Raw genomic sequence first — 25,393 nt, forward strand, 5'->3', positions numbered from 1 at the left:
GGAAAAGCCCCGCGAACTTTTGAATATTTCCTGTTTGCCCAGCGTGGAGCTCTGATCAGCACGGGTGGTGATGCAGTTAAAAATTAAAATAAAGAAAGAGCTCCCGCATGGACGATGCGGACGTGATCGCTGTAAGGGCAGGCAAATCTGTTCTATCAGCGCTCCGTTACAGAAGACGAAATTCAAAATCATTTTTTAAATATCTCCAGACAGATGCCATAGCAGGGACTCAGCGCACTGCTGCGTGACAAGCGTAACGGAAAGCCAAAGAATCAAATGGACACTCATGGACTGGAGGACTCAAGCTATCCCACAGTTCCTGCAGTCTCTGAAAAGCATTTGCATTCTTGGCTGAGCTCCAAATGCTTCTAGGGTCAAAAACAGTGTCCGCGGTGGGTCAGGGCATAGCTCGGCAATTTATGCACCCCCCCCCACCCCCAGAAGTGAAAGGGAAAACAATCCTCTCTTGACTCTTTTACATGTCACCCTATCTTTACTGAATGCTGCAGATAGACGCGATGGTGCAGCACTCAACACCAACATCCTTGCTCCCCCCACGCTATGGCTGGCTGATGGTACAATACGACTGGTATCTGTCCTCGTCAGCCTATTGGCACATGGGGCAGTGCAAAAGGACTGGTAACCATGATGACCAGCATCTGTTAGGTCGATCAAGGGCGCCTGGCCAATTTTTCCTGGTAGATGGTGCAGTATGGCTGATAACCATAGTCGTCATAGCAACAGGGGGCTGAGCTCCATCAGCCCCCACCCTTCATGTGTAAAGAAAAGATTCAAGTGCCCCTGAACTAGCAGAGGGATGCTGGGCTCCTCTCCTACACACTCCTTACTGTCCTGTCTGGACTATCATAGCAGCTGGAGGCTGCCTTCCACTCATATCTCACTAACAAGTCACTGTGTCTTATTCCTGCATTATTTATTACTTCATCACACAAGTGGGGGGACAATGCTACGGTAGCCCAGGAAGGCTGAGGGAAGAACGGAATCAACAGGTGGGGTTGTTGCAGGAGCACCCAATGTGAATAGAATACAGCTCATAATTTCTGCAGGATCTGACACAGAGCAGCTGTGCTCTCTGGTTCTCTGATACAGTGGTTCTCTAGTACACTTGCCCATATTCTAGGCAGGACTGATTCTATTTTTAGATACCAAAAAGGAGGGATTGACTCAGGGAGTCATTCCCAATTTTGGCTTTTGCGCCCCTGGCTAAGAGCAGCCAGGGGCACTTATGACAGCAGCAAATGGAACAGTGCAAAAGGACTGGTAGCCACGATCATCTTATTACCAATTTATGGATTGGTAGATGGTACAGTATGGCTGATAACCATCTCTGCTGTCATGCAAAAGCAAAAGCATGCTGCTGTGTAGCGCTGCTGAATCGCCTCTGTTAGCGGCATCTAGTACACATACAGTGACAGTCACAAAAGGCAAAACAGGCTCCATGATTGCCATGCTATGGCATCTGCCAGGGCAATCCAGGGAAAAAAGGCGCGAAATGCTTGTCTGCCGTTGCTTTCCCAGAGGAAGGAGTGACTGACAACATTTACCCAGAACCACCCGCGACAATGATTATTGCCCCATCAGGCACTGGGATCTCAACCCGGAAATTCCAAGGGGCGGGGGAGGCTGCGGGAACTATGGGATAGCTACGGAATAGCTACCCACAGTGCAACGCTCCAGAAGTCGATGCTAGCCTCGGACCGTGGACGCACACCACCAATTTAATGTGTTTAGTGTGGCTGCACGCACTCAATTTTATACAATCTGTTTTACAAAACCGGTTTATGCAAATTCGGAATAGTCCCGTAGTGTAGACGTACCCTAAGACTCACATACAAGATAACAAGGGAAAATCCCCACTTCATCACACCAGGAAAATGGGGCAGCCTGACGTGAAGGTAGCATGGCAAGTAGCTAAATGCCTCTTCTACCCCTGGAGCACATTCTATTCAGAAGTAGCTGTTGTGAGTGTTCTCCCCACATCTCTAATGAAAGCTGCCCACCACTGCCCTACTTACCTTCAGCATAAGATCAGTGATGTAGCACTCATTTATATAGCTCATTTCAGCTAGCAGGATCTCAAATCAGGTTTGACTGTTGACCTGATTCATGTGTGCTGGAGAAAGAGAGGAGAGGAAGATGCAAATTGAAGCCCCTGTACTAGACTCATAGACTTTAAGGTCAGAAGGGACCATTATGATCATCTAGTCTGACCTCCTGCACAATGCAGGCCATACAATCTCACCCATCCACTTCTATAACAAACCTCTAACCTAGTGTTACCATGAGAATTCACCCTGAGGGCAGGTGGTGTTTAAGACATTGCATGCCCTGGCAGTTTCCCCTCTTCCTTTCCCTCTCTCTCTGCCATCCCCATATCCCCACTCAGAAGACTACTCATTTGTATAGTTTCCACTTTTAGGAGAAACAGCTGCCAACTCCAGCTCCCAGCAGCCTACTAGACCAGAGTAGCAACCTCCTTTCTCTAGGCCTGGCAGCTTAGAATATCAGGGTTGGAAGGCTTCCCAGACGGTCATCTACTTTAACCCCCGGCTCAAAGCAGGACCAATCTCCGGAAAGATTTTTGCCCCAGATCCCTAAATGGCCCCCTCAAGGATTGAGCTCACAACCCCGGGTTTAGCAGGCCAATGCTCAAACCACTGAGATATCCCTCCCCCATAGCTCAGCTCTAGCAATCGCTGAGAAAGAACCAGAACTCTCAAATGAATCTAGTTTGCTTTAAATACCAAAGGGGAAGAGACAAATGGCTTGTAAGTCCCTTCAAACAGGTCCAGACCACCAGTAGAAACACCTGTATCATCCCCTTCCCCAACACTCCAACACTCCTGAAGGGGTAGATACCTCCTCTCAGCAAAGCAAAGGGGATTAACCCATTTCTTGCTCAGCCAGAGATGGGGGAACATATACTCCATCACACTTCCCTCCTGTGCCTAGAGGTTGTCTCTCCAGCTCAGGTGGGAGGCAGGTTGGTGATGCAGTGTGTGATGGAAGCTTGCACTGAGGCTTCCTGTGCTGTGGATAAATTGACTGCCATACAGCCTCTTTCACATATGCGTGTGCATGGGGTGTGCCGGGTGTGCCCCCATTGACTGCCATACAGCCTCTTTCACATAGGCGTGTGCATGGGGTGTGCCGGGTGTGCCCCCCGTGGTGTGGCAGGCCCCGCACCACTCTCAGAAGCGGCTGGCATGGCACCATGTCCCTGGGGCCCCAGGGGGGCAGAGGGCTCTGTGCTTCGCTCCAGGCACCACCCCCTGCAGGGGAGGTACCTGGAGGCGTGGCAAGGGTAGCACTCGGAGCCCTGTGCCCCCCCAGGGGCTGCACAGGGACGTTGTGAGCAGTGTGGCGTGGGGCCAGGGTAGGCAGGCAGGGAGCATGCCGCTGCAGGTAAGTGGTGCCGGGCTGGAGCCCGAACCCCTCCTGCACCCTGCCCCCCAACTCCCTGCCCTGAGCCCCCTACCTGCACCCCAAACCCCAGCCCCCTGCCCTGAGCCCCCTACCTGCACCCTGCACCCCTCCTGCACCCCAATTCCCTCTCCTGAGCTCCCGCCGCACCCCTCCTGCACCCCAATTCCCTGCTCTGAGCCCCCTGCCTGAACCCCCCACCCTCCTGTACCCCAACCCCTGCCCTAAGCCCCCTCCTGCACCTCGCACCCCAACCCCTGCCCTGAGCCCTCTGCTGCACCCTGCACCCCAACCCCTGCCCTGAGCCCCCTCCTACACCCCATACCCCTCCTCTGCCCCAATCCCTTGCCCTGAGCCCCTTCCTGCACACCACATCCCCTCTCACAACCCGCACTCCCTCCTGTACCCCAACCTTTATGATGTTTGTCTTTAAAATAAATAAATAAATAAATAAAATTCCCTGAGTGCACACCCTAATGAAATGTGCTGTGCACGCCTATGCTCTTTCACCAGCTGCAAAGTCATAGAATCATAAAATATTATGGTTGGAAGAGACCTCAGGTCATCTAGTCCAATTCCCTGCTCAAAGCAGGACCAACACTAACTAAATCAGCCCAGCCAGGGCTTTGTCAAACCGGGCTTTAAAAACCTCAAAGGATGGAGATTCCACCACCTTCCTAGATAACCCATGCCAGTGTTTCACCATACTCCTAGTGAAATAATTTTTCCTAATATCCACCCTAGACCTCCGCCACTGCAACTTGAAACCATTGCTCCTTAGTTCTGTCATTTGCCATCACTGAGAACAGCCTCGATCCATCCTCTTTGGAACCCCCCTTCAGGTAGTTGAAGGCTCCTATCAAATCCCCCCTCACTCTTCTTTTCTTCAGACTAAATAACCCCAGTTCCCTCAGCCTCTCCTCATAAGTCATGTGCTCCAGCCCCCTAATCATTTTAGTTGCTCTCCGCTGGACTCTCTCCTTTCTGTAGTGGGGGCCCCAAAACTAGATGCAGTACTCCAGATGTGGCCTCACCAGTGCCGAATAGAGGGGAATAATCACTTCCCTCGATCTGCTGGCAACGCTCCTACTAATGCAGCCCAATATGCCATTAGCCTTCTTGGCAACAAGGGCACACTGTTGACTTATTTCTAGCTTCTCATCCACTATAATCCCCGGGTCCTTTTCTGCAGAACTGTCGCTTAGCCAGTTGGTCCCCAACCTATAGCGGTGCATGAGATTCTTCCGTCCTAAGTGCAGAACTCTGCACTTGTCCTTGCTGAGCCTCATCAGATTTTTTTTGGTCCAATCCTCCAATTTGTCTAGATCACTCTGGACCCTGTCCAGACTCTCCCATATCTACCTCTCTCCCTGCAGCTTAGTGTCATCCGCAAACTTGCTGAGGGTGCAATCCATCCCATCAGCCAGATCATTAATGAAGATGTTGAACAAAACCGGCCCCAGGACTGACCCCTGGGGCACTCCATTTGATACCAACTGCCAACTAGACATCGAGACATTGATCACTACCCGTTGAGCCTGATGATCTAGCCAGCTTTCTGTCCATCTTATAGTCCATTCATCCAATCCATACTTTTTTAAACTGCTGGCAAGAATTCTGTGGGAGACCATATCAAAAGCTTTGCTAAAGTCAAGTCCATGGCTTTCCCCATATCCACAGTGTCAATTATCTCATCATAGAAGGCAATCAGTTTGGTCAGGCATGACTTGACTTTGGTGAATACATGTTGACTGTTCGTGGTCACTTTCCTCTCCTCCAAGTGCTTCAAAATGGATTCCTCGAGGACCTATGCCATGATTTTTCTGGGGACTGAGGTGAGGATGATCGGTCTGTAATTCCCTGGATTCTCCATCTTCTCTTTTCAAAGATGGGCACTATATATACCTTTTTTGAATTGTCCTGGACTTCCCCCAGTCACCACAAGTTTTCAGAGATAATGGCCAGTGGCTCTGCAATCACATCAGCCAACTCCCTCAGTACCCTCAGATGCATTGCATCTGTCCCCATGGACTTGTGCATGTCCAGCTTATCTAAATAGTCCTTCACCTGGTCTTCACCACTGAGGGCTGCTCACCTCCTCCCCATCCTGTGCTGCCCAGTGCAGCTGTCTGGGAGCTGACCTTATCTGTGAAGACTGAGGCAAAAAAAGCATTGAGTACTTCAGCTTTTTTCATATCATCTCTCACTAGGTTGGCTCTCCCATTCAGTAAGGGTCCCACACTTTCCCTGACCACTTTCTTGTTGCTATTGTAACCCTTCTGCCAGGTGGAGCCAGCAGCAACAAGGGCTGGGTTCAGTATCTAGGGGTTCCTTTTCCACAATACAACACAAAACTGGCTCAAGCCCCCACCCAGTGACCTGGGACAATTACACTTCTAAGAGGCAATACTTCCCCTCTCACAAGCACAGAGTATGAGTGTATCAAAATCTTTTAATAAAAGGAGGGAATTAACTCAGCATTATTTTGGAAAAACACTGCTCCTAGAGCACATAAACATAAACCATGAGCAAAAGACCCACCCCCAAGTAAGTTGGGCAGTGTCCTTTTCCCATCAGGGTCTTAAGTCCAGCAACCCCAAAGTCCCTTTAACGTGCCCATCCCTTCTCTGTACCCCACTCACAGTTCCTGCCCTTGGCCAGTGCAGCCCCAGAATTCAGAGGTTCATCCACTGAGTTCATATCCCACCCTGTGTGGAAGGCACAGGAGGTGGTAAGGAGGCACCTTAAATGCTGCACTGCTCAGGCACTCGCTTGTCACCCCAACAGCCAAATGCCATGTTTCTGGGGGTCTCTGCTTGGGCCCTCTCCACCAGCCACCCTGCTGGTCATGGTTCTCCACCAGCTGCCAGCTCACCAAGATGTCTTCAGCCCCTCCCCCATACACTTAACACAGCTCTCCGTGAGTTCAGCTGTTAGTGGGGGAACTTTACTGCTGGTGCACACTGGACAGTCTCTTGCAGTAGAGACACAGTGTCAAAGTAGATCTAATATTTAGACCTAGGTATCAGTGATTTTAGCTTTGTAGCATGTAACAAAACTCTCAATTGAGTCTAAATTAGCTCTTTTATTATATCCTGGAGAAGGAGAGTCAAATAAATAGCCTCTAAAACCCTTAATACAGCCAACCACCCTGAATACATGTACCTATACTCATCCCCTCTCATCTCATTGGGCTTTGGAACCCATGTCCCCTGCCTAGCGAGTGCTGTTAGGTTGAGGGTGAGTCCCTCCATTGGGGGTATGCCAGGTACAGTTTTGCTGCCCTGGGTTCACACAACAAGGATAGCAATCCTGCCCCCAAAACAAGGAGACTGGGGATCCAACACCAGCCACAAGTGATCATTTGAGCAAGCAGTCCCATCATGCTGAGCACCTACGCAAGGTGGATGTGTCCTTTCAAACCAGATCAGCTTCTGAATCTTTTTCCACAGCTCACCACTAGATGTCAGGGGAGAGCTCATCCAGACTCTACTTACACTAACATACCTGTAGAAACCCTTTTTGTTACCCTTCATATCCCTTGCTAACTGCAACTCCAATTGTGCTTTGGCCTTCCTGATTACACCCCTGCATGCTCGAGCAATATTTTTGTTCTCCTCCCTAGTCATCTGTCCAAGTTTCCACTTCTTGTAAGCTTCCTTTCTGTGTTTAAGCTCACTGAAGATTTATCTAAGTCAAGTCAATCTGGTTGCCTGCCATATTTGCTATTCTTTCGGCACATCAGGATGGTTTGTTCCTGCGCCCTCAGTAAGGCTTCTTTAAAATGCAGCCAGCTCTCCTGGACTCCTTGCTCCCTCATATTAGCCTCCCAGGGGATCCTGCCCATCAGTTCCCTGAGGGAGTCAAAGTCTGCTTTTCTGAAGTCCAGAGTTCTGATGCTCTCCTTTCTTCCTTTTATCAGGATCCTGAACTCAACCATCTCATTGTCACTGCTGCCCAGGTTGCCACCCACTTCTACTTCCCCTACCAATTCTTCTCTGTTTGTGAGCAGCAGGTCAAGAGGAGCATGGCCCCTTGTTGGTTCCTCCAGCACTTGCACCAGGAAGTTGTCCCCAACATTCTCCAAAAACTTCCTGGATTGTCTGTGCGCTGCTATATTGGTCTTCCAGCAGATGTCAGAGCGACTGAAGTCCCCAGGGCCACCCGGGGGCGGGGGGAGTGGGGAAATTTGCCCCGGGCCCCGCAGGGGACCCCACGAGAATGTTGGAGGCTCGCCCTGGACCCACCTCCACCTTTCCCTATACCCCAGCGCCTCAGCGTGCCGTGGCCCTGGACAGAGCTAAAGCAGTGTGGCTTGGGCAGGGCCTGAGCTCCTCCCGCTTGGAGCCGCGTGGTAAGGAGGCGGGGCTGTGAGCTCAGGTCCCGCAGGAGCCACGCTGCTGCAGTGCTGTCCAGGGCCACTCGTGGACATGGCGCACTGAGGCTCCGGGAGAAGGGGGGAGGTGGAGGTAAGCAGCATGGTAAGGGGGCTGGGGGGTTGGATAAGGGGCAGGGAGTCCTGGGGACAGTCAGGGGACAGGGAGGGGGCAGAGGTTCGGGGGGGCGCGATTAGGGGACGGGGAATGGGAGTTGGATCGTGGGCATTCTGGGGGTCTATCAGGACTTGGCGGGGGATGGATGGGGTTGGGGCAGTCAGGGGACAGGGAGCGGGGGGAGGTTCGTGGGGGGGGTCCAAGGGTGGTGGTTGGGGGGGATCTCAGGGGGGTGATCAGGGGACAAGGAGCAAGATGGGTCAAGGATTCTGAGGAGGGAAGTCGGGGGGCAGGAAGTGGGTGGGGGTCAGATGGGGCAGGGCCAGGCTGTTTGGGGAGGCACAGCCTTCCCTGCCCTAAAGCTCATTCAGTAGTTTGAGGCTTGCAGACAGCTATTTAACACAAAGAGCCAAGCTGTTATCTTTTCCCTTAGGGCTTTAGAAGTCCCTTTCACTTCTCAAATGCCAAATTATAGTCTACATTTAATTTCAGTGCCATAGGGAGATTCATGTCAGGGGAGGGTAGCCTCATTTAAAATTAGCCATTTTAGATTAACAGAGATAGAGCCAAGAGAGCCATGGGGGAGGGATCACATGAGAAGAGCAATATCCTACACCACCTACCTCCTTCCCAACCCTACCAAGGGAGACCTCCCCCCTGCATTCCCCGAGGCTCCAAAGGGGTTAATTCAGTGGTTCTCAAACGTTTGTACTGGTGACCTCTTTCACATAGCAAACCTCTGAGTGCGACCCCCCACCTTATAAATTAAAAACACTTTTTATATATTTAACACTATTATAAATGCTGGAGGCAAAGCAGGGTTTGAGGTGGAGGCTGACACCTCACAACCCCCAGTAATAACCTTGTGACCCTTTGAGGGGTCCCGACCCCCAGTTTGAGACCCCCTGGGTTAATTTAATTTTAGCATCCTGTGTCCATTCACATGCATGTGCTATTTTGAGCATTTCAGTTTTCATAACATAGGCTCATCCTAGATTCTGGAACAAGCTCAAATGCTCAGTCCGTGAAGTATGTACATAAACTATACTAAAGACAAACCCACAGTAACCATCTCCAGTTTGTGAGGGACCCCATGGAGCCAGTCTCTAGGAAACAGATAAATTCATGGAGATTAAGTCCATTAATGGCTATTAGCCAGGATGGGTAAGGAATGGTGTCCCTAGCCTCTGTTTGTCAGAGGGTGGAGATGGATGGCAGGAGAGAGATCACTTGATCATTACCTGTTAGGTTCACTCCCTCTGGGTCATCTGGCATTGGCCACTGTCTGTAGCTAGGATACTGGGCTGGATGGACCTTTGGTCTGACCCAGTGTGGCCATTCTTATGTTCTAACCTAAATGAACCCAAAGTTATTGAGACAGATATGAGTCAAGGAAGCCAGCAGAGTATCAGAAACCTGGAAAAATCTCTGACTGGATGGGCTCAGGCGTTTGGTCACAAGCTGAGGTGGTTCAAAAGTTTTGGATTTTTTTAAGCAGAATTTTTTAATTGTTTCTTTAAACAATCAAACACAGCAAGCAGCAAATATTTGGCCACGCACTTCTGAAACCCCAAGCCATGTTCAGGTTTTGGCAGACTAATTTCAGCTTTTCAATTAAAAAAACCACAACAAATTTTGAAGGAAAGCAGACATTGTCCGTGATTTTTTCTGCTTTTTAAAAACCCCTAGTTTTCGATCCAAAAAAGTTTTGATGGAAAATATTTGTCCAACCCTTTTAATGAGCTTTAGTGCCTTTTAGCACTAACTGATGCTGAGAACCAGTGATACCTTGTAAAGGTGACTTGAAAATAAGTTTTCTCAAAACTGGGTTTGTGCTGAGATGTGGAAGGTTTTTAAATGTTTATTTTTCCCAGGGCGGTCTGGGGGGCGGCAAGTGGGGCAATTTGCTCCGGGCCCTGCAAAGGCCCCCACGAGAATAAAGTATTGCAACTTTTTTTATGGAAGGGGCCCCTGAAATTGCTTTGCCCCAGGCCCCTGAATCCTCTGGGTGGCCCTGGAAGTCCCCCATGAGAACCAGGGCCTGTGATCTGGAAACTTCTGTTAGTTGTCTGAAGAAATCCTCATCTACCTCATCCTTCTGGTCTGGTGGTCTATAGCAGACACCCACCATGACATCACCCTTTTTGCACTTGCCTCTACACTTAACTCAAAAGACTCTCAACACGCTTATTTCCAGTTTCATACTGGAGCTCTAAGCAATCATACTGCTCTCTTACATACAGTTCAACTCTTCCACCTTTTATCCCCCGCCTGTCCTCTGAACAGTTTATACCCAGACTTGATAGTGCTCCAGTCATGTGAGTTACCCCACCAAGTCTCTATTATTCCAATCACATCATAGTTCCTTGATTGTGCCAGGACTTCCAATTCTTCGTGCTTGTTTCCCAGGCTTCCCGCATTCGTATACAGGCATCTAAGATAACTAGCCAATTGCCCTACATTCTTAGTATGAATCAAGAGGCTTCCCCTGTTGCATCCTCCTCCTTGTGTTTCCTCCACGGGTATCCCACTTCCACACTTACCTCTGGGCTTAGGTCTCCATCCCCTGGTGAACCTAGTTTAAAGCTCTCCTCAGTAGGTTAGGAAGCCTGCCTGTGAAGATGCTTTTCTCTCTCTTTGTTAGGTGGATCCCATCTCTTCCTAGCAATCTTTCTTCTTGGAACAACATCCCATGGTCAAAGAATCCAAAGCCTTCTCTCTGACACCACCTGTGCAACCACTCATTTACTTCCACAATTTGATAGTCCTTACCTGGGCCTTTTTCTTCAACAGGGAGGAGGACGGGAACACAACCTGCGCCTCAAACTCCTTCATTCTTCTTCCCAGAGCCACATAGTTCCAAGGTCATTCTTGGCAATATCATTGGTGCCCATGTGGAGAAGCAGGAAGGTGTAGCAGTCCGCGGGCTTGATCAGTCTCGGCAAACACTCTGTCACATTCTGAATTCTAGCTCCAGGCAAGCAGCACACTTCTCAAGTTTCCCGGCCTGGACGGCAGATGGATAACTCTGTCCCCCTTAGGAGGGAGTCCCCAACCACCACCACCCATCTCCTCCTCTTGGGAGTAGTGGCCATGTCAATCCCTAGAACAATACATCCTATGCCTTCTGGTCGAGGGGGTCTCCTTCTGATTCCTTCCCTCAGATGACTCCTCCAAACCATTCTCCGCCATAGTACCTCTGCAGAGAGCCCAAAAATGGTTTCTCACCTCTATCTGTATTGGGGGTACATAGGTTCTCCTCTTTATTCTTCTGAAGGTCACATGCTGCCAATTTTCTTCCCTGTTCTGCACTGCCCTCTCTGATTCTTCAGCATGCTATGCCTGCAGTACCAAATGCTGACTTCTATCCAGAAAGTCTTCATTTTCTCTGATGCAATGCAGGGTTGATACTTGCGTCTCTAGTCCTTTAACCTTTTCTTCCAATATGGAGACCAGCTTGCACTTCATATAGACAAAGTCGCTTCTATCCTCTGGGAGAAAGACAAACATGGCACGTCCTGTGCAGGTCACAACTGCTGATCGCTCACTATCCATATTGTCAAGTATCAGAGGGGTAGCCGTGTTAGTCTGGATCTGTAAAAGCAACAAAGAATCCTGTGGCACCTTATAGACTAACAGAGCATGAGGTGAATACCCACTTCTTCTTGCATCCGAAGAAGTGGGTATTCACCCACGAAAGCTCATGCTGCAAAACGTCTGTTAGTCTATAAGGTGCCACAGGATTCTTTGTTGTTTATCCATATTGTGTTCTTCTAAGAGCCTCTTCAGCAGATTTACTGCTCACAGAAGCCTGAAAGGCAAAAACTCTGTGGGAACTCCCCCCGGCAAACTTCCTCTGTTTGCAGCTCACTCCGTTCGCAACTGACTGCTTTTTTATAAGGCTGCTGGCTCGAAGCAGTTGCCCCAGCTCAAAACCTTCCCTCTAATCAACCACTCAAGGTCCATCTGGAACAAAGCACTCCCAATTCACACTTTTCAAACAAACAAAGTCAGCACCTGTTAAAATAAACCAAATGCTCTGTGCTCAGAAGAGCTGGTTAAAAAGTTTCCTTTGACTAGTCTTCCCATGTTCCCCACAGCAGGTTTGTCTGAAGATAGGAAAGGAATTTGGGGAACAAAAGAAGAAAGACTGAACCCTTTTCACTCTGTGTGTATCTTATTTCCATAGTTAGAAGGAGGAAGTGCATGTGAATAACTGTGACCCCATTTCTTCTGAGGAGAGGTAGCATTGCCGGACATCTAGCCTCCTTTTAATTAGTAATCAATGTGTAGAGTATTTTCCCTTGTGCAAAGCAGCCTTCGACACAATGACTCCAAACCCTCTGTAGTTTTCATTGTGTCACTGCAGCCTTTGGGTCTGGAGCTCACTCTAGTGTTTTTATAAGTGATACTAGCTAAGTGAATTTCCAAAGGGGTGGGCACCTTTGAACTTGATTTTTGTGCTAATAATTTTTCTCAGAGGCATTTAATGTTAAGGACATATCAGATATTAAACTGATAAGAACGGCTTCCTGTGCTGCAACTCAAGAGATCTGGGTTCTAGTCCCAGTTCTGCCACTGACTCCCTGAGTGACACTGGGCAAGTCACTTACTTTACCTGTAGCTCAGTTCTCCATCGGTAAAAAAGGCATAATGAACCTGCCATACAGGACCATTGTGAAGACATGTCCATTAATGTCTAAGAGGCATTCAGGTGCTACAGTACCTAGAACCATACAAAGAACCCCTGATGTAGAACATGGGCAAGTATTAATGTCACTAGGCACCAGTGTAGAAGAAACCATTACCAAGAGAGGGTATGTGATGTAGGAAATCAAAGCCCTGTGCTTTATTTTATTCATTTATCCCTACAGCCATGAAACAAGAAAACAGAATACATTGTTGGACCAAAAATCTGAAGTTCCCCTCACGGTCATCTCCCTGGAAACAAGCAGTAAGGGGTAAGGGTCATTCTTGCTCACTCTGGGCATGTGTGAGTGGGATTGAAGTAGGGGCTGCAGACTGTCCCAATGTACCTGAAAATGCAGGGCTGGCCTTACCGTGAGGTGAACTGAGGCAGCTGCCTCAGGTGCCAGACTGTGTGGGGGCACCACTAGGACCCAGAGTGTAGAAAATTGTGTCTGCTGCTGATGCATATGTATTATTTCTGCTCGAGATGCACAGAGATGGTGGAGTGCTGTGCTGGAGGAAGGAGGGCACAAGAGACATAACAGGCAGGCAGGAGAAAAGGTGAGAGGGAATAACAGAAATCAGGAGGAACTGCAGGGAGAGAGAGGAGGAGGAACCTCTTATGTACCTCTCTAGCACCCCAGGAGCCTGGACTGATTAACACCAGCTTCTCAAGCAGGAGGGATAGCTCAGTGGTTTGAGCAGTGGCCTGCTAACCCCAGGGTTGTGAGTTCAATCCTTGAGGGGGCCATTTAGGGATCTAGGGCAAAAAAAAAAAAATTGGTCCTGCTAGTGAAGGCAGGGGGCTGGATTCAATGACCTTTCAAGGTCCCTTCCAGTTCTAGGATATTGGTATATCTCCAATTATTACCTTCCTGTTTCCTGCTGCTTCCCTGAACCCACTTGAGGAGAACAGGCAGTCAACTGAAGTAGTAGGAGCCAGTTAGGCCCTTAATACACTGATATCTTCCCTCAATCAGGCCCTGCTTATTTGTCCCCTTCAACTGAGTGTTGGGAGCCACTATAACTGGGACAGAATAGCAGTCACAAGTGAAAGCAGCATTCAGAAAAAGAAAGGAAGCTTTTCTATCTAAGCAGGAAGGAGCTCAACTGAGATACATTGACACAAATGTTCACAGTGAGCCTTCTGGCCCCAGTGAGGATGTGAGTGGTGTGGAGATGCCTGATCTTCCAGTTAATCAGAGTGCAGGTGACCTGGCAGCTACTGAAGCATCCATATCTCCATCTCAACTGGATGTAACCAGGCACATTCCTGAAGAAAAGTGTAGATCAGAGAAGAGTGTGGTGGAGGTGCGAGAAACAGCTGCTGCTGCTGAGTTTTGTTCCTTAAGTCTAGATGATCCAGGACTGTGGATCCACTTGAGCAGTAGCTTGAGGTACTTCCTTCTACTGCATGGGCCACAGCAAGTGAAAAACTTCATGTTCCCCAAAGACAATGAAAATAGAAGTTTCCATCCAACACATTACTGGTTTGAAATCCCCAATGGTGACAAAGTGGAGAGGCCATGGCTTATGTACTCAAAAACCCAGAATGCTGCATACTGTTTTTGTTGCAAAGTCTTCCAGTCTAATGTTCCAGCCACATTGGGTTCTACAGGAACAAAGAACTGGAAGAATCTGGCTAGAAATCTGGCATGCCACGAGAACGCAGCAAATCACCAGAAAGCATTCCATAGGTGGAAAGAGCTTGAGATGAAACTAAGGTTAAAGGCCACCATAGATGATCAGCATCAAGAGAAGATTGCATCAGAGTCTCTTTACTGGCAAAATGTTCTGAAAAGGCTTATTGTCATTGTGCGAATGCTTGCTACCCAAAACCTAGCACTGTGTGGCACTTCGGATCAACTGTATGTGCCAAACAATGGAAACTTCCTTAAAATTGTGGAGGTTATGTCTGAGTTTGATGCTGTACTCCAGGAGCATCTAAGAAGAGTCACCACTCAAGAAATGTAAACACACCACTACCTTGGAAAAACAATTCAAAGTGAGATCATACAGTTACTGGCAACAAAAGTCAAACAGAAGATTGTGGCAGATCTGAAGTCAGCAAGCTACCACTCTGTTATTCTGGACTGCACACCTGACATCAGCCATATGGAACAAATGACTTTGATGGTGCGTTTTGTAACTATAGAACCTAGTGAAAATGTCCCTGCAATGGAGACTGTCAGAGAGCATTTTTTAGAATTTATTGACATTGATGATACTACAGGACTTGGTATGACAAATGTGCTTCTTAAAAAGCTGGAAGATATGGGAACTGCGATAGCTGACATGAGAGGTCAGGGCCACGATAATGGTGCCAACATGAGAGGAAAGAACAGAGGAGTGCATACACGGATCCGAGAGTTAAACCTTTGAGCTTTTTTTGTCCCATGCAGTTCTCATTCATTGAACTTGATGGTCAGTGATGCAGCATCAGCTTCTAGTGAGGCTGCTGAATTTTTTAATGTAATTCAAAGCATCTATGTATTTTTCTCTGCATCCGCTCATCGATGGCAAATTTTGAAGCAACATCTGGGAACATCCTCTCTGACACTGAAACCACTGAGTGCCACATGATGGGAAAGTCGAGTGGAGGCGATAAAGCCTATCAAACACCAAATTGGGAAGATAGATGATGCCATAGTTGCCATTATGGAGGATAATGCTAGGATAGGAATTGTTCATGGGAGAACAGTGGCAGAGGGAAATGGAATCACCAGAAACATACATAACTTCACATTTCTGTGTGGCTTAGTGTTGTGGCATGACATACTGTTTGAAATAAATGTTGTAAGCAAGAGACTCCAAGGTGTTGACCTTGATATATCTGGAGCAATGGAACAACTGGACAAAGCAAAGTCATACCTACAGTCTTACCAGTCAGATGAGGGATTTCAATACATTCTGAAGAGTGCACAGAAGTTGGCAGAGGAACTTCACACTGAAGCTATTTTCCCACCCATTCAAGAATACAAGAGTCACTGACGAAAAAGACATTTTGATTACAAGGCACGGGATAATCCCATAAGAGACTCCAAACAACAATTCAAAGTTGAATTCTTTAACCAGGTGCTAGATTGTGCAATACAGTCAGTTGAAGAACCTTTCATGCAGCTCAAAGAACACAGCAGTATATTTGGGATGTTGTATGATATTCCAAAACTCCTCACTATACCTGAAGAAGACCTACACCAGCAGTGCAGGGCACTTGAGACAGTACTGACACATGATGACATGCGTGATATTGATGCGAGTGATTTAGGTGATGAACTGAAAGCCCTTTCAAGATACATTTCAGCAGGATCAACTCCAAAGGCTGTTCTGGAATATATGTGCACAAATAAGATGACCACCCTCTTTCCAGATGCTTTTGTTGCTCTGCGCATACTTCTAACACTTCCGGTAACAGTTGCCAGTGGAGAACGCAGCTTCTCCAAGCTGAAGTTAATAAAAACACATCTACACTCCACAATGACACAGGAGAGGCTGGTCAGCCTTGCAAGCATCTCAGTAGAGCATGACCTGGCCCAGACTGTGGACTTTCAGGAAGCAGTTCAAATCTTTGCAACCAAGAAGGCATGGAAAGCACCACTTTGATTATTCAAACAAATAAAAATGCCAGTGCTTACTATGCAGACAAGAAAAGTTAGATTTGCTGTTCAGGTGTTTGAAAGTTAAGTGTTACTTAAATTTTTTGAACAAGGCATTTTAAGTTGTTAGTTCTCCTTTATTGGGGTAGGTAGCAGAGCAGTATCAGGAGAGGAGTAGAACAGGAAGAAGGTAGAATTGAGACCTTTCAAAGTTGTGGCCAAAGCGAGAGGGCATCATTTGAGCTCACTGCCTCAGGTGCCAAAATGTTATGGGCTGGTCCTGTGAAAATGGCTTTGTCTGAATCTCCATATGCATTCCATACTACCATCCTCTGTCACTTGTTGCGTTGCATGCGGGCCGGATAAAGCACAACAACCAATATGATTGCAAGCTGAATCATCTATTATTTACAATGCATCATATTATATAGGCTTCTCCATATTAGCAAACGTCAGACACACCAACATTACATTGCTGCTGATTGGTTCTTTGTCTGATACACACACTTTTCACATGCATGGCCCTTTGCTTACTGGTTTCCCATTTCCCATGCAACTTATCTGATCCCAGTTAGGCCACCTGGCATTTGCCTCGCTCTGGCAGTTCCCTACTTTCTCATAACAACTTTATCTAACTCCTCTATTCTTGTTGTCCTGCTGCTGTAACTTTCCACCAAGGCAGCATAGGGATGATGTAACCCGACATCTCCCCCTCTTTTCTTAAAAAAAAAGAAAAACATCCAATAAACCTCTTCAAACTTCATTGCAAAGGGCGTACAAAACAGGAAAATCACTTCGTCAATTAAATCATTTACAATAATACAATTGCATCCTGGCTTACTTCTAAATTCAAAGCTATCCACAGTTTAAGGATTCTTACTATTAACTTCTGCTATTAAACACTAAATAAAAAAAAAAACACCACCACTTATATGCCCTTAAGCCTAATACAATTACAATTACATAGCACTATATACATTCTTCAGCTAATACAGCAAAATTATTCATAGCCAAACAATTACAAACTAATATCTTTACCTAAATTTATTTACAAACATTTAAAAACACCAAAAACTTTTCTTTTAGCATTTTACAAAATTCAACTGCTGTTCCCTCTAGCAATCACAGAGTTAACTTTTTACTCTGCTTATAGTTAATTACCTTTTCTATCAACTACACCCTCAAGGTTATCAACCAGTTTTCCAAGCTTGTTGTCTGTTGCCCGCCGCCTGGGCCCGATCCTTTTTTCCTCTTCCTAAACCGTTCCTTACATGAACACCAACTTATTTCACTATCAATTTAGCTAGGAGGGTGTACTTCTTAACTAGCCCCCACCCTTCTAATCTCTACTGCAAGCAATTATCTATACTTTCCCACCGTGGGGGCTACATTTTCATGCATAACTTTAATTACAACATCTGCTTTCAACCTATCTATTATTATATAGACTACATCTAGTATCAAGCAATCTACAACAACCAATAATCAGCACATAACACAAAATTAACAAAATCTAATAAGGCTAACAAAAGCACTTTACATAAAAGTACTTTGGATCACATAAATTCAAAGCCATTCTCCCAAATTACCTAAATTTATGCCTAATAACACCATAAACTCCCCCCCCCCCCTTGAGAATACTCAACAAACCTTTTGGCTGAGTTTTCTCAAACTTTAAAAACAAAAAACAATTAAAATCTAAAAAACCGGGGTTAGTAATGGGGGGGGGGGTAATATCATTACAATCCAATTAGGGAGGGCAATATATGCTAAAAATTTTATCCAAAACACAGGGCGCAGCCTGTAGAATAAGTCCCAAAATCCAATTAACATCACATTTCTCAGCAGGAGTCCCAAATTTCTTCCTGCCAGTGTACAATTCTTTATTTCTTCACCAGGGTCAGTTCTCAATGTCTTTTTAGTCAGGAATTTCTGGTCTTTGGCAATATCAACAACGTGAGTGTTTTTTCTTCTTTTCCACCACCGTCGTGGTTCAGCTTCTACGGGGGAAATAATCAGGACGTGGGGGCTGCAGCGAACGAGGGAGAGATTAGCCAGCACGTTACCTTGTCCTTTTCTGTCCCTGCTTGGCTTCTTTTAAACTGTAAATCCTGTGTCAGAACACCCAGCTGTTGCTGCTCATACCGGAGAAGCATAACGGTATTCCCGGCACTGTCCCCGTACGAGCCTCTGCCTGCGCCATGCACTCCAAAGTTTTCCCGTCCAGGGCTCGCTTGCAGCGGAGCACCTCCTCACGTGCCTCTGCCTGCTCACGAGCCTCTGCCTGTGCCATGCACTCCAAAACTTTCCCGTCCAGGGCTCGCTTCCAGCGGAGCACCTCCTCACGAGCCTCTGCCTGCGCCATGCACTCCAACGTCTTCCCGTCCAGGGCTCGCTTCCAGCGGAGCACCTCCTCGTCCTGTGCCCGAAGGCCGGTCAGGAGGAGCCTCCCCAACTCCCCCTCTCTTCTTAATAAGTAAATCAGTGCAGCAGGGGAAATCTTTTCCCCCTGTCGGTTCATAATGTGCAAATAAAGCTTCTGTGTTATCTTTTCTTCAGCTGATACAGCGGTACTCACGTTAGCTGCTCTGCCCTTCTCCACCGCGGCTTATAGCCGCCCTTCTCCTCCGCGGCTTATAGCCGCTCTCAACACTGAACTCAGGTGCGCCTCCTTTTCGGACGCCCTGCGGCTCCTAGCCGCTCGACACTGAGCTCAGGTGCGCCTCCTTTTCGGACGCCCTGCGGCTCCTAACCGCTCGACACTGAGCTCAGGTGCGCCTCCTTTTCTTCCTGCCTCTGGGCTCAGGCTCCTGGCCGTTCGCCTCTGGGCTCAGGCTCCCGACACTATCATCACTCGATACGAGTCACGTCGGATAAGCACTCCCCGCCTCTGGGCTCAGGCTCCTGGCCATTCGCCTCTGGGCTCAGGGCTTCTCTGCCTGGGTCAGGCCACCGACACTTTCAGTCGATACGAATCACGTCGGGGTCACCATTTGTTGCGTTGCATGCGAGCCGGATAAAGCACAACAACCAATATGATTGCAAGCTGAATCATCTATTATTTACAATGCATCATATTATATAGGCTTCTCCATATTAGCAAACGTCAGACACACCAACATTACATTGCTGCTGATTGGTTCTTTGTCTGATACACACACTTTTCACATGCATGGCCCTTTGCTTACTGGTTTCCCATTTCCCATGCAACTTATCTGATCCCAGTTAGGCCACCTGGCATTTGCCTCGCTCTGGCAGTTTCCTACTTTCTCATAACAACTTTATCTAACTCCTCTATTCTTGTTGTCCTGCTGCTGTAACTTTCCACCAAGGCAGCATAGGGATGATGTAACCCGACAGTCACTCACCCTGATGTTCAGGGCTGGCCCCACCTTCCTTGCATCTGATACACAAAGCAGGAAGTGGGGAAGTTTGCATTTATTTTCCCAAAACAATGGAGAGTTTCCCAGTAAGAAATATGCTGAGGCTTATCCCCAGAGGATGATGCCTTTTCACTGTTGCCAAAAACTGTTGGCTGCTGAGGCTTCCCAAGAAGCCCAGTCTCCCTGTTGGACATTGGGAAGATTCAGGAGAGCCCTTTTGGTTTTTATAAATGCTGGATACAAATATTCAGGAAATGGGTAATGCTATGCAAATTACCGTGCTCTGCATGATGGATATGCTTTCTAATGGTGATTTCTTTCCTTTCTTCTAGGTATCCTGATTCCCTAGAGGTTGACAATGAATTTGACCCAATAAAGTAAGAGCAGAGTCTGTTAACAGCATCACATGCTGCTGTTTTTGTCTTGTCGTTGGGATAGAGGGATCTTTTTCTTCCCCCAAAGCATCCTAACAAAGGGCATGCCAAGGGGACTGCACTCCTGCAGAATTATGAGGGAGGTGATGCATGTATTGTCCCTGGGGAAGAGAAACAACCCATCAATTAAAAGTGCATTGAGGTCCTTCAGCTTCTTTCCCATGTTGGCATGTGTCTCCCAGATTCCAGTCTGCACACTTTGACCAGTAGGCTGTCATGTTGTATAGTATGCTGGTGGGTCAGTAAGTCCTTTTCCAAAAGGAAAGTTTCACATCATATGATTTTGTTACTTCAGACATTAACTCCATTCATCAAACTGCTCTTACAAGGTGTCATGAGTCTCTCTCCCTTGCAGGTCCAACTCATATTATATGGACAATACAGCGGACCCCCCATCTGAGACGCGCCACCGGTACAGGGTTACTGAATACCTGGATGACACAAATTCTGACCTTACAAGGTAAGAGCCTAGAGATGGCATTCACAGTGGTGTAAGTAGAGATCTGATAATATTGGGATAAACTAGCATCAGCTTTCCAAAGGGGACAGGGTGACCTAGAGGGCTGTGGGGCAGAGGAGAATGAGAATGGGATATCTTGTACATAGAAGACCAGGAAACACAATCCACATCCTGAGCCAAAGGTATAGGACATGAAGCGGGCACAGCTTAACTGCAGTCACATGGTTATTAGTCTTGTTGATTCATCGCTCATCAAGCTTTCTGTTGCAGAATCAACCAAGCTAGTAGCGGTAACTACAGTTGTGCTGTGTCCACTTCACTTTTGTGATTTCCCTGGGTATCTAGAGTCTCATTCTACACAAGTGTTGAAGTTTGTTCACTTTCAAACTTGACATCAGCCATGTGGAATCAGGAAAGTGATAGTTGAGTTGCAGCTATGGATGCTGAAGACCCTCAGCGTCTCTTTTACTTGGGTGCCTAGTTTTGGATATTGGTCTCACACTTGATCCCACCAAAGGGACTGGGAAGTTGAGAGGTATGATCTTGTGACACTATTCTATCCTTTTTGTGAGTTGGATGGTGAACCCAATGTGGGGGCTGGCAAAAACCCAACCACAGGCAGTCAGAAGCCATGGAGTTGCTGATAGCAATCCTGGGTTTAGCTAAGATTCCTGCAAGAAACTTCTGCTATGCTTTATCGGGGATTGCTGCACTAGCTGAGACTGAGTAACTGCATTTGTTCTCTAGAAGTCTGTATTTCTTGGTAAGAGGTAGTGAGAATGTTTTTCTGAAAGGAACACAGCTTTCCACATCACTTACTTGCTAGTTTCATAGAATCATAGGACTGGAAGGGACCTCAAGAGGTCATCTAATCCAGTCCCCTCCACTCATGGCTCAGTATTATCTAGACCAGGGGTCGGCAACCTGCGGCACGCGTGCCAAACATGGCACGCAAGCCGATTTTGAGCGGCACGCAGCTGCCTGCCACAGTCCTGGCCCCCAGCCCCACTCAGCCCCCCCCATCCACCGCTCTCCCCTGCGGGGGCAGGAGGCAGAAGCTTGGTTCTGCGGCAACCAAGCTTCCCTCTCCCCCGCTTCTTCCCCCAGAGTGGTGCTTTCCTGCCCCGCCCCCTCTCCGTCCCTGCACCAATCAGCTGATGGCCCTAGCGAGGGGGAGGGGGGAAGAGCAACAGCGTGCAGGCAGTTCCCTAGAGGGGACAGAGAGAGGTAGAGGTGGAGCCTTGGGGAAGGGGGTGGAACAGGCATCTCTCTTCCAGCCCCTTGCCCTGAGCCGCTCAGGGCAGGGGGCTGGGAGCACCCCTATGGGCCGAGCACCCCAGCCCTCTGCCCTGATCCCCCCCACACTGTCTTCTGTCCTACACCCCCCACCCCTCCCAGCCCTCTGCCCTGATCCCCCCCACAGTGTTTTCTGTCCTAAACCCCCCACCCCTCCCAGCCCTGTGCCCTTACCCCCCCCACACTCAGCATTCTGCCCTGCAGCCTCCATACCACCCAGCCCTCTGCCCTGACCCTTGAACCCCCTCACACACCCAGCCTTCTGCCCTGACCCCCTCCCACATACTCAGCTTTCTGCCCTGCAGCCCCCATACCCACCAGCCCTCTGCCCTGACCCTTGAACCCCCACACACCCCAGCCCTCTGCTCTGCATCCCCACAGCCCCATCCCTCTGCCCTGACCCCCCCCACACACTCAGCCTTCTGCCCTGCACCCCCCACACACCCCCAGCCTCTGCCCTGACCCTTGACCCCCCCCACAGGCTTCTGCCCTACACCCCACACACACCCCAGCCCTCATCCCTGAACCCCCCCACACCCCAGCCCTCTGCCCTGACCCCTGAAACCTCCCCACCCAGGTCTGGGGTCCCGGCCGCAGGCCCTGCTCAGCCTGCTGCCGGCCTAGGTGAACAGAACCCCAGGCTGGCAGCGAGCTGAGCAGGCTGGCAGCGTAAGATCAGCATTTTAATTTAATTTTAAATGATGCTTCTTAAACATTTTGAAAACCTTGTTTACTTTACATACAACAATAGTGTAGTTATATAATATAGACTTATAGAAAGAGACCTTATAAAAACGTTAAAATGTATGACCGGCACACGAAACCTTTAAATTAGAGTGAATAAATGAAGACTCGGCACAGCACTTCTGAAAGGTTGCGGACCCCTGATCTAGACCATCCCTGACAGGTGTTTGTCTAACTTGCTCTTAAAAATCTCCAGTGATGGAGATTCTACAACCTCCCTTGGCAATTTATTCCAGTGCTTAATCACCCTGACAGTTAGGAAGTTTTTCCTAATGTCATAAGAACATAAGAACGGCCGTACTGGGTCAGACCAAAGGTCCATCCAGCCCAGTATCTGTCTACTGACAGCGGCTATTGCCAGGTGCCCCAGAGGGAGTGAACCTAACAGGCAATGATCAAGTGATCTCTCTCCTGCCATCCATCTCCACCCTCTGACAAACAGAGGCTAGGGACACCACTCCCCACTCATCCTGGCCAATAGCCACTTATGGACTTAACCACCATGAATTTATCCAGTTCTCTTTTAAACACTGTTATAGTCCTAGCCTTCACAACCTCCTCAGGTAAGGAGTTCCACAAGTTGACTGTGCACTGCGTGAAGAAGAACTTCCTTTTATTTGTTTTAAACCTGCTGCCTATTAATTTCATTTGGTGACCCCTAGTTCTTGTATTATGGGAATAAGTAAATAACTTTTCCTTATTCACTTTCTCCACATCACTCATGATTTTATATACCTCTATCATATCCCCCCTTAGTCTCCTCTTTTCCAAGCTGAAGAGTCCTAGCCTCGTTAATCTTTCCTCATATGGGACCTTCTCCAACCCCTAATCATTTTAGTTGTCCTTTTTTGAACCTTTTCTAGTGCTAGAATAACTTTTTTGAGGTGAGGAGACCACATCTGTACACAGTATTCGAGATGTGGCCGTACCATGGATTTATATAAGGGCAATAATATATTCTCAGTCTTATTCTCTATCACCTTTTTAATGATTCCTAACATCCTGTTTGCTTTTTTGACCGCCTCTGCACACTGCGTGGACATCTTCAGAGAACTGTCCACGATGACTCCAAGATCTTTTTCCTGACTCGTTGTAGCTAAATTAGCCCCCATCATAATGTATGTATAGTTGGGGTTATTTTTTCCAATGTGCATTACTTTACATTTATCCACATTAAATTTCATTTGCCATTTTGTTGCCCAATCACTTAGTTTTGTGAGATCTTTTTTAAGTTCTTCACAGTCTGCTTTGGTCTTAACTATCTTGAGCAGTTTAGTATCATCTGCAAACTTTGCCACCTCACTGTTTACCCCTTTCTCCAGATCATTTATGAATAAATTGAATAGGATTGGTCCTAGGACTGACCCTTGGGGAACACCACTAGTTACCCCTCTCCATTCTGAGAATTTACCATTAATTCCTACCCTTTGTTCCCTGTCCTTTAACCAGTTCTCAGTCCATGAAAGGACTTTCCCTTTTATCCCATGACAGCTTAATTTACGTAACAGCCTTTGGTGAGGGACCTTGTCAAAAGCTTTCTGGAAATCTAAGTATACTATGTCCACCGGATCCCCCTTGTCCACATGTTTGTTGACCCCTTCAAAGAACTCTCATAGATTAGTAATACACGATTTCCCTTTACAGAAACCATGTTGACTATTACTCAACAGTTTATGTTTTTCTATGTGACAGTTTTATTCTTAACTATTGTTTCGACTAATTTGCCCGGTACTGACATTAGACTTACCGGTCTGTAATTGCTTGGATCACCTCTAGACCCCTTTTAAAATATTGTCGTTACATTAGCTAACTTCCAGTCATTGGGTACCGAAGCTGATTTAAAGGACAGGTTACAAATCTTAGTTAATAGTTCCGCAACTTCACATTTGAGTTCTTTCAGAACTCTTGGGTGAGTGCCATCTGATCCCGGTGACTTGTTAATGTTGAGTTTATCAATTAATTCCAAAACCTCCTCTTGTGACACTTTAATCTGTGACAATTCCTCAGATTTGTCACCTACAAAAGCCAGCTCAGGTTTGGGAATCTCCCTAACATCCTCAGCTGTGAAGACTGAAGCAAAGAATCCATTTAGTTTCTCCGCAATGACTTTATCATCTTTAAGCGCTCCTTTTGTATCTCGATCATCAAGGGGCCCCACTGGTTATTTAGCAGGCTTCCTGCTTCTGATGTACTGATAAGGAGGTGCTAGTCCCGTTATATAAGGCGTTGGTAAGACCTCATTTGGAGTATTGTGTGCAGTTTTGGTCTCCCATGTTTAAGAAGGATGAATTCAAACTGGAACGGGTACAAAGAAGGGCCACTAGAATGATCCGAGGAATGGAAAGCCTGTCGTATGAAAGGAGACTTGAGGAGCTCGGTTTGTTTTCCTTAACCAAAAGAAGGATAAGAGGAGATATGATTGCACTCTTTAAATATATCAGAGGGATAAATACCAGGGAAGGAGAGGAATTATTTCAGCTCAGTGCTAATGTGGACATGAGGACAAACGGATATAAATTGTCAGTCAGGAAATTTAGGCTTGAAATTAGACGAAGGTTTCTAACCATCAGAGGAGTGCAATTCTGGAACAGCCTTCCGAAGGAAACAGTGGGGGCGAAGGACCTCCATGACTTTAAGATTAAGCTAGATAAGTTTATGGAGGAGATGGTATGATAGGATAACGGGCTTAGTCAATAGGTCAATTAAGTGCCACACTGGTAATTAGTACAATGGGTCAATGATAGGATATTGTTAGCCTTTTTCCAGAGGGTATGGCTGGAGAGTCTTGCCCGCATGCTCGGGGTTCAGCTGACCGCCATATTTGGGGTTGGGAAGGAATTTTCCTCCAGGGTAG

The 25,393-nt window shown here is 47.4% G+C and overlaps 1 protein-coding gene across 11 annotated transcripts in view; it reads left to right on the forward strand.

The window, feature by feature from the left end:
- ZNF185 (zinc finger protein 185 with LIM domain) overlaps nucleotides 1-25,393 on the forward strand; it is a 139,317-nt gene that overhangs the window by 75,422 nt on the left and 38,502 nt on the right. For all 11 annotated transcript variants that reach the window (XM_039486982.1, XM_039486987.1, XM_039486990.1 and 8 more), the window contains 3 exons: nucleotides 12,812-12,898; nucleotides 19,938-19,982; nucleotides 20,395-20,499. In XM_039486982.1, the coding sequence (XP_039342916.1) occupies nucleotides 12,812-12,898; nucleotides 19,938-19,982; nucleotides 20,395-20,499 (237 nt within the window). The remainder of the gene's footprint in view (nucleotides 1-12,811; nucleotides 12,899-19,937; nucleotides 19,983-20,394; nucleotides 20,500-25,393) is intronic.

Source organism: Mauremys reevesii, linkage group 9 (genome assembly GCF_016161935.1).
Source record: "Mauremys reevesii isolate NIE-2019 linkage group 9, ASM1616193v1, whole genome shotgun sequence".
Lineage (NCBI taxonomy): Eukaryota > Metazoa > Chordata > Testudines > Geoemydidae > Mauremys > Mauremys reevesii.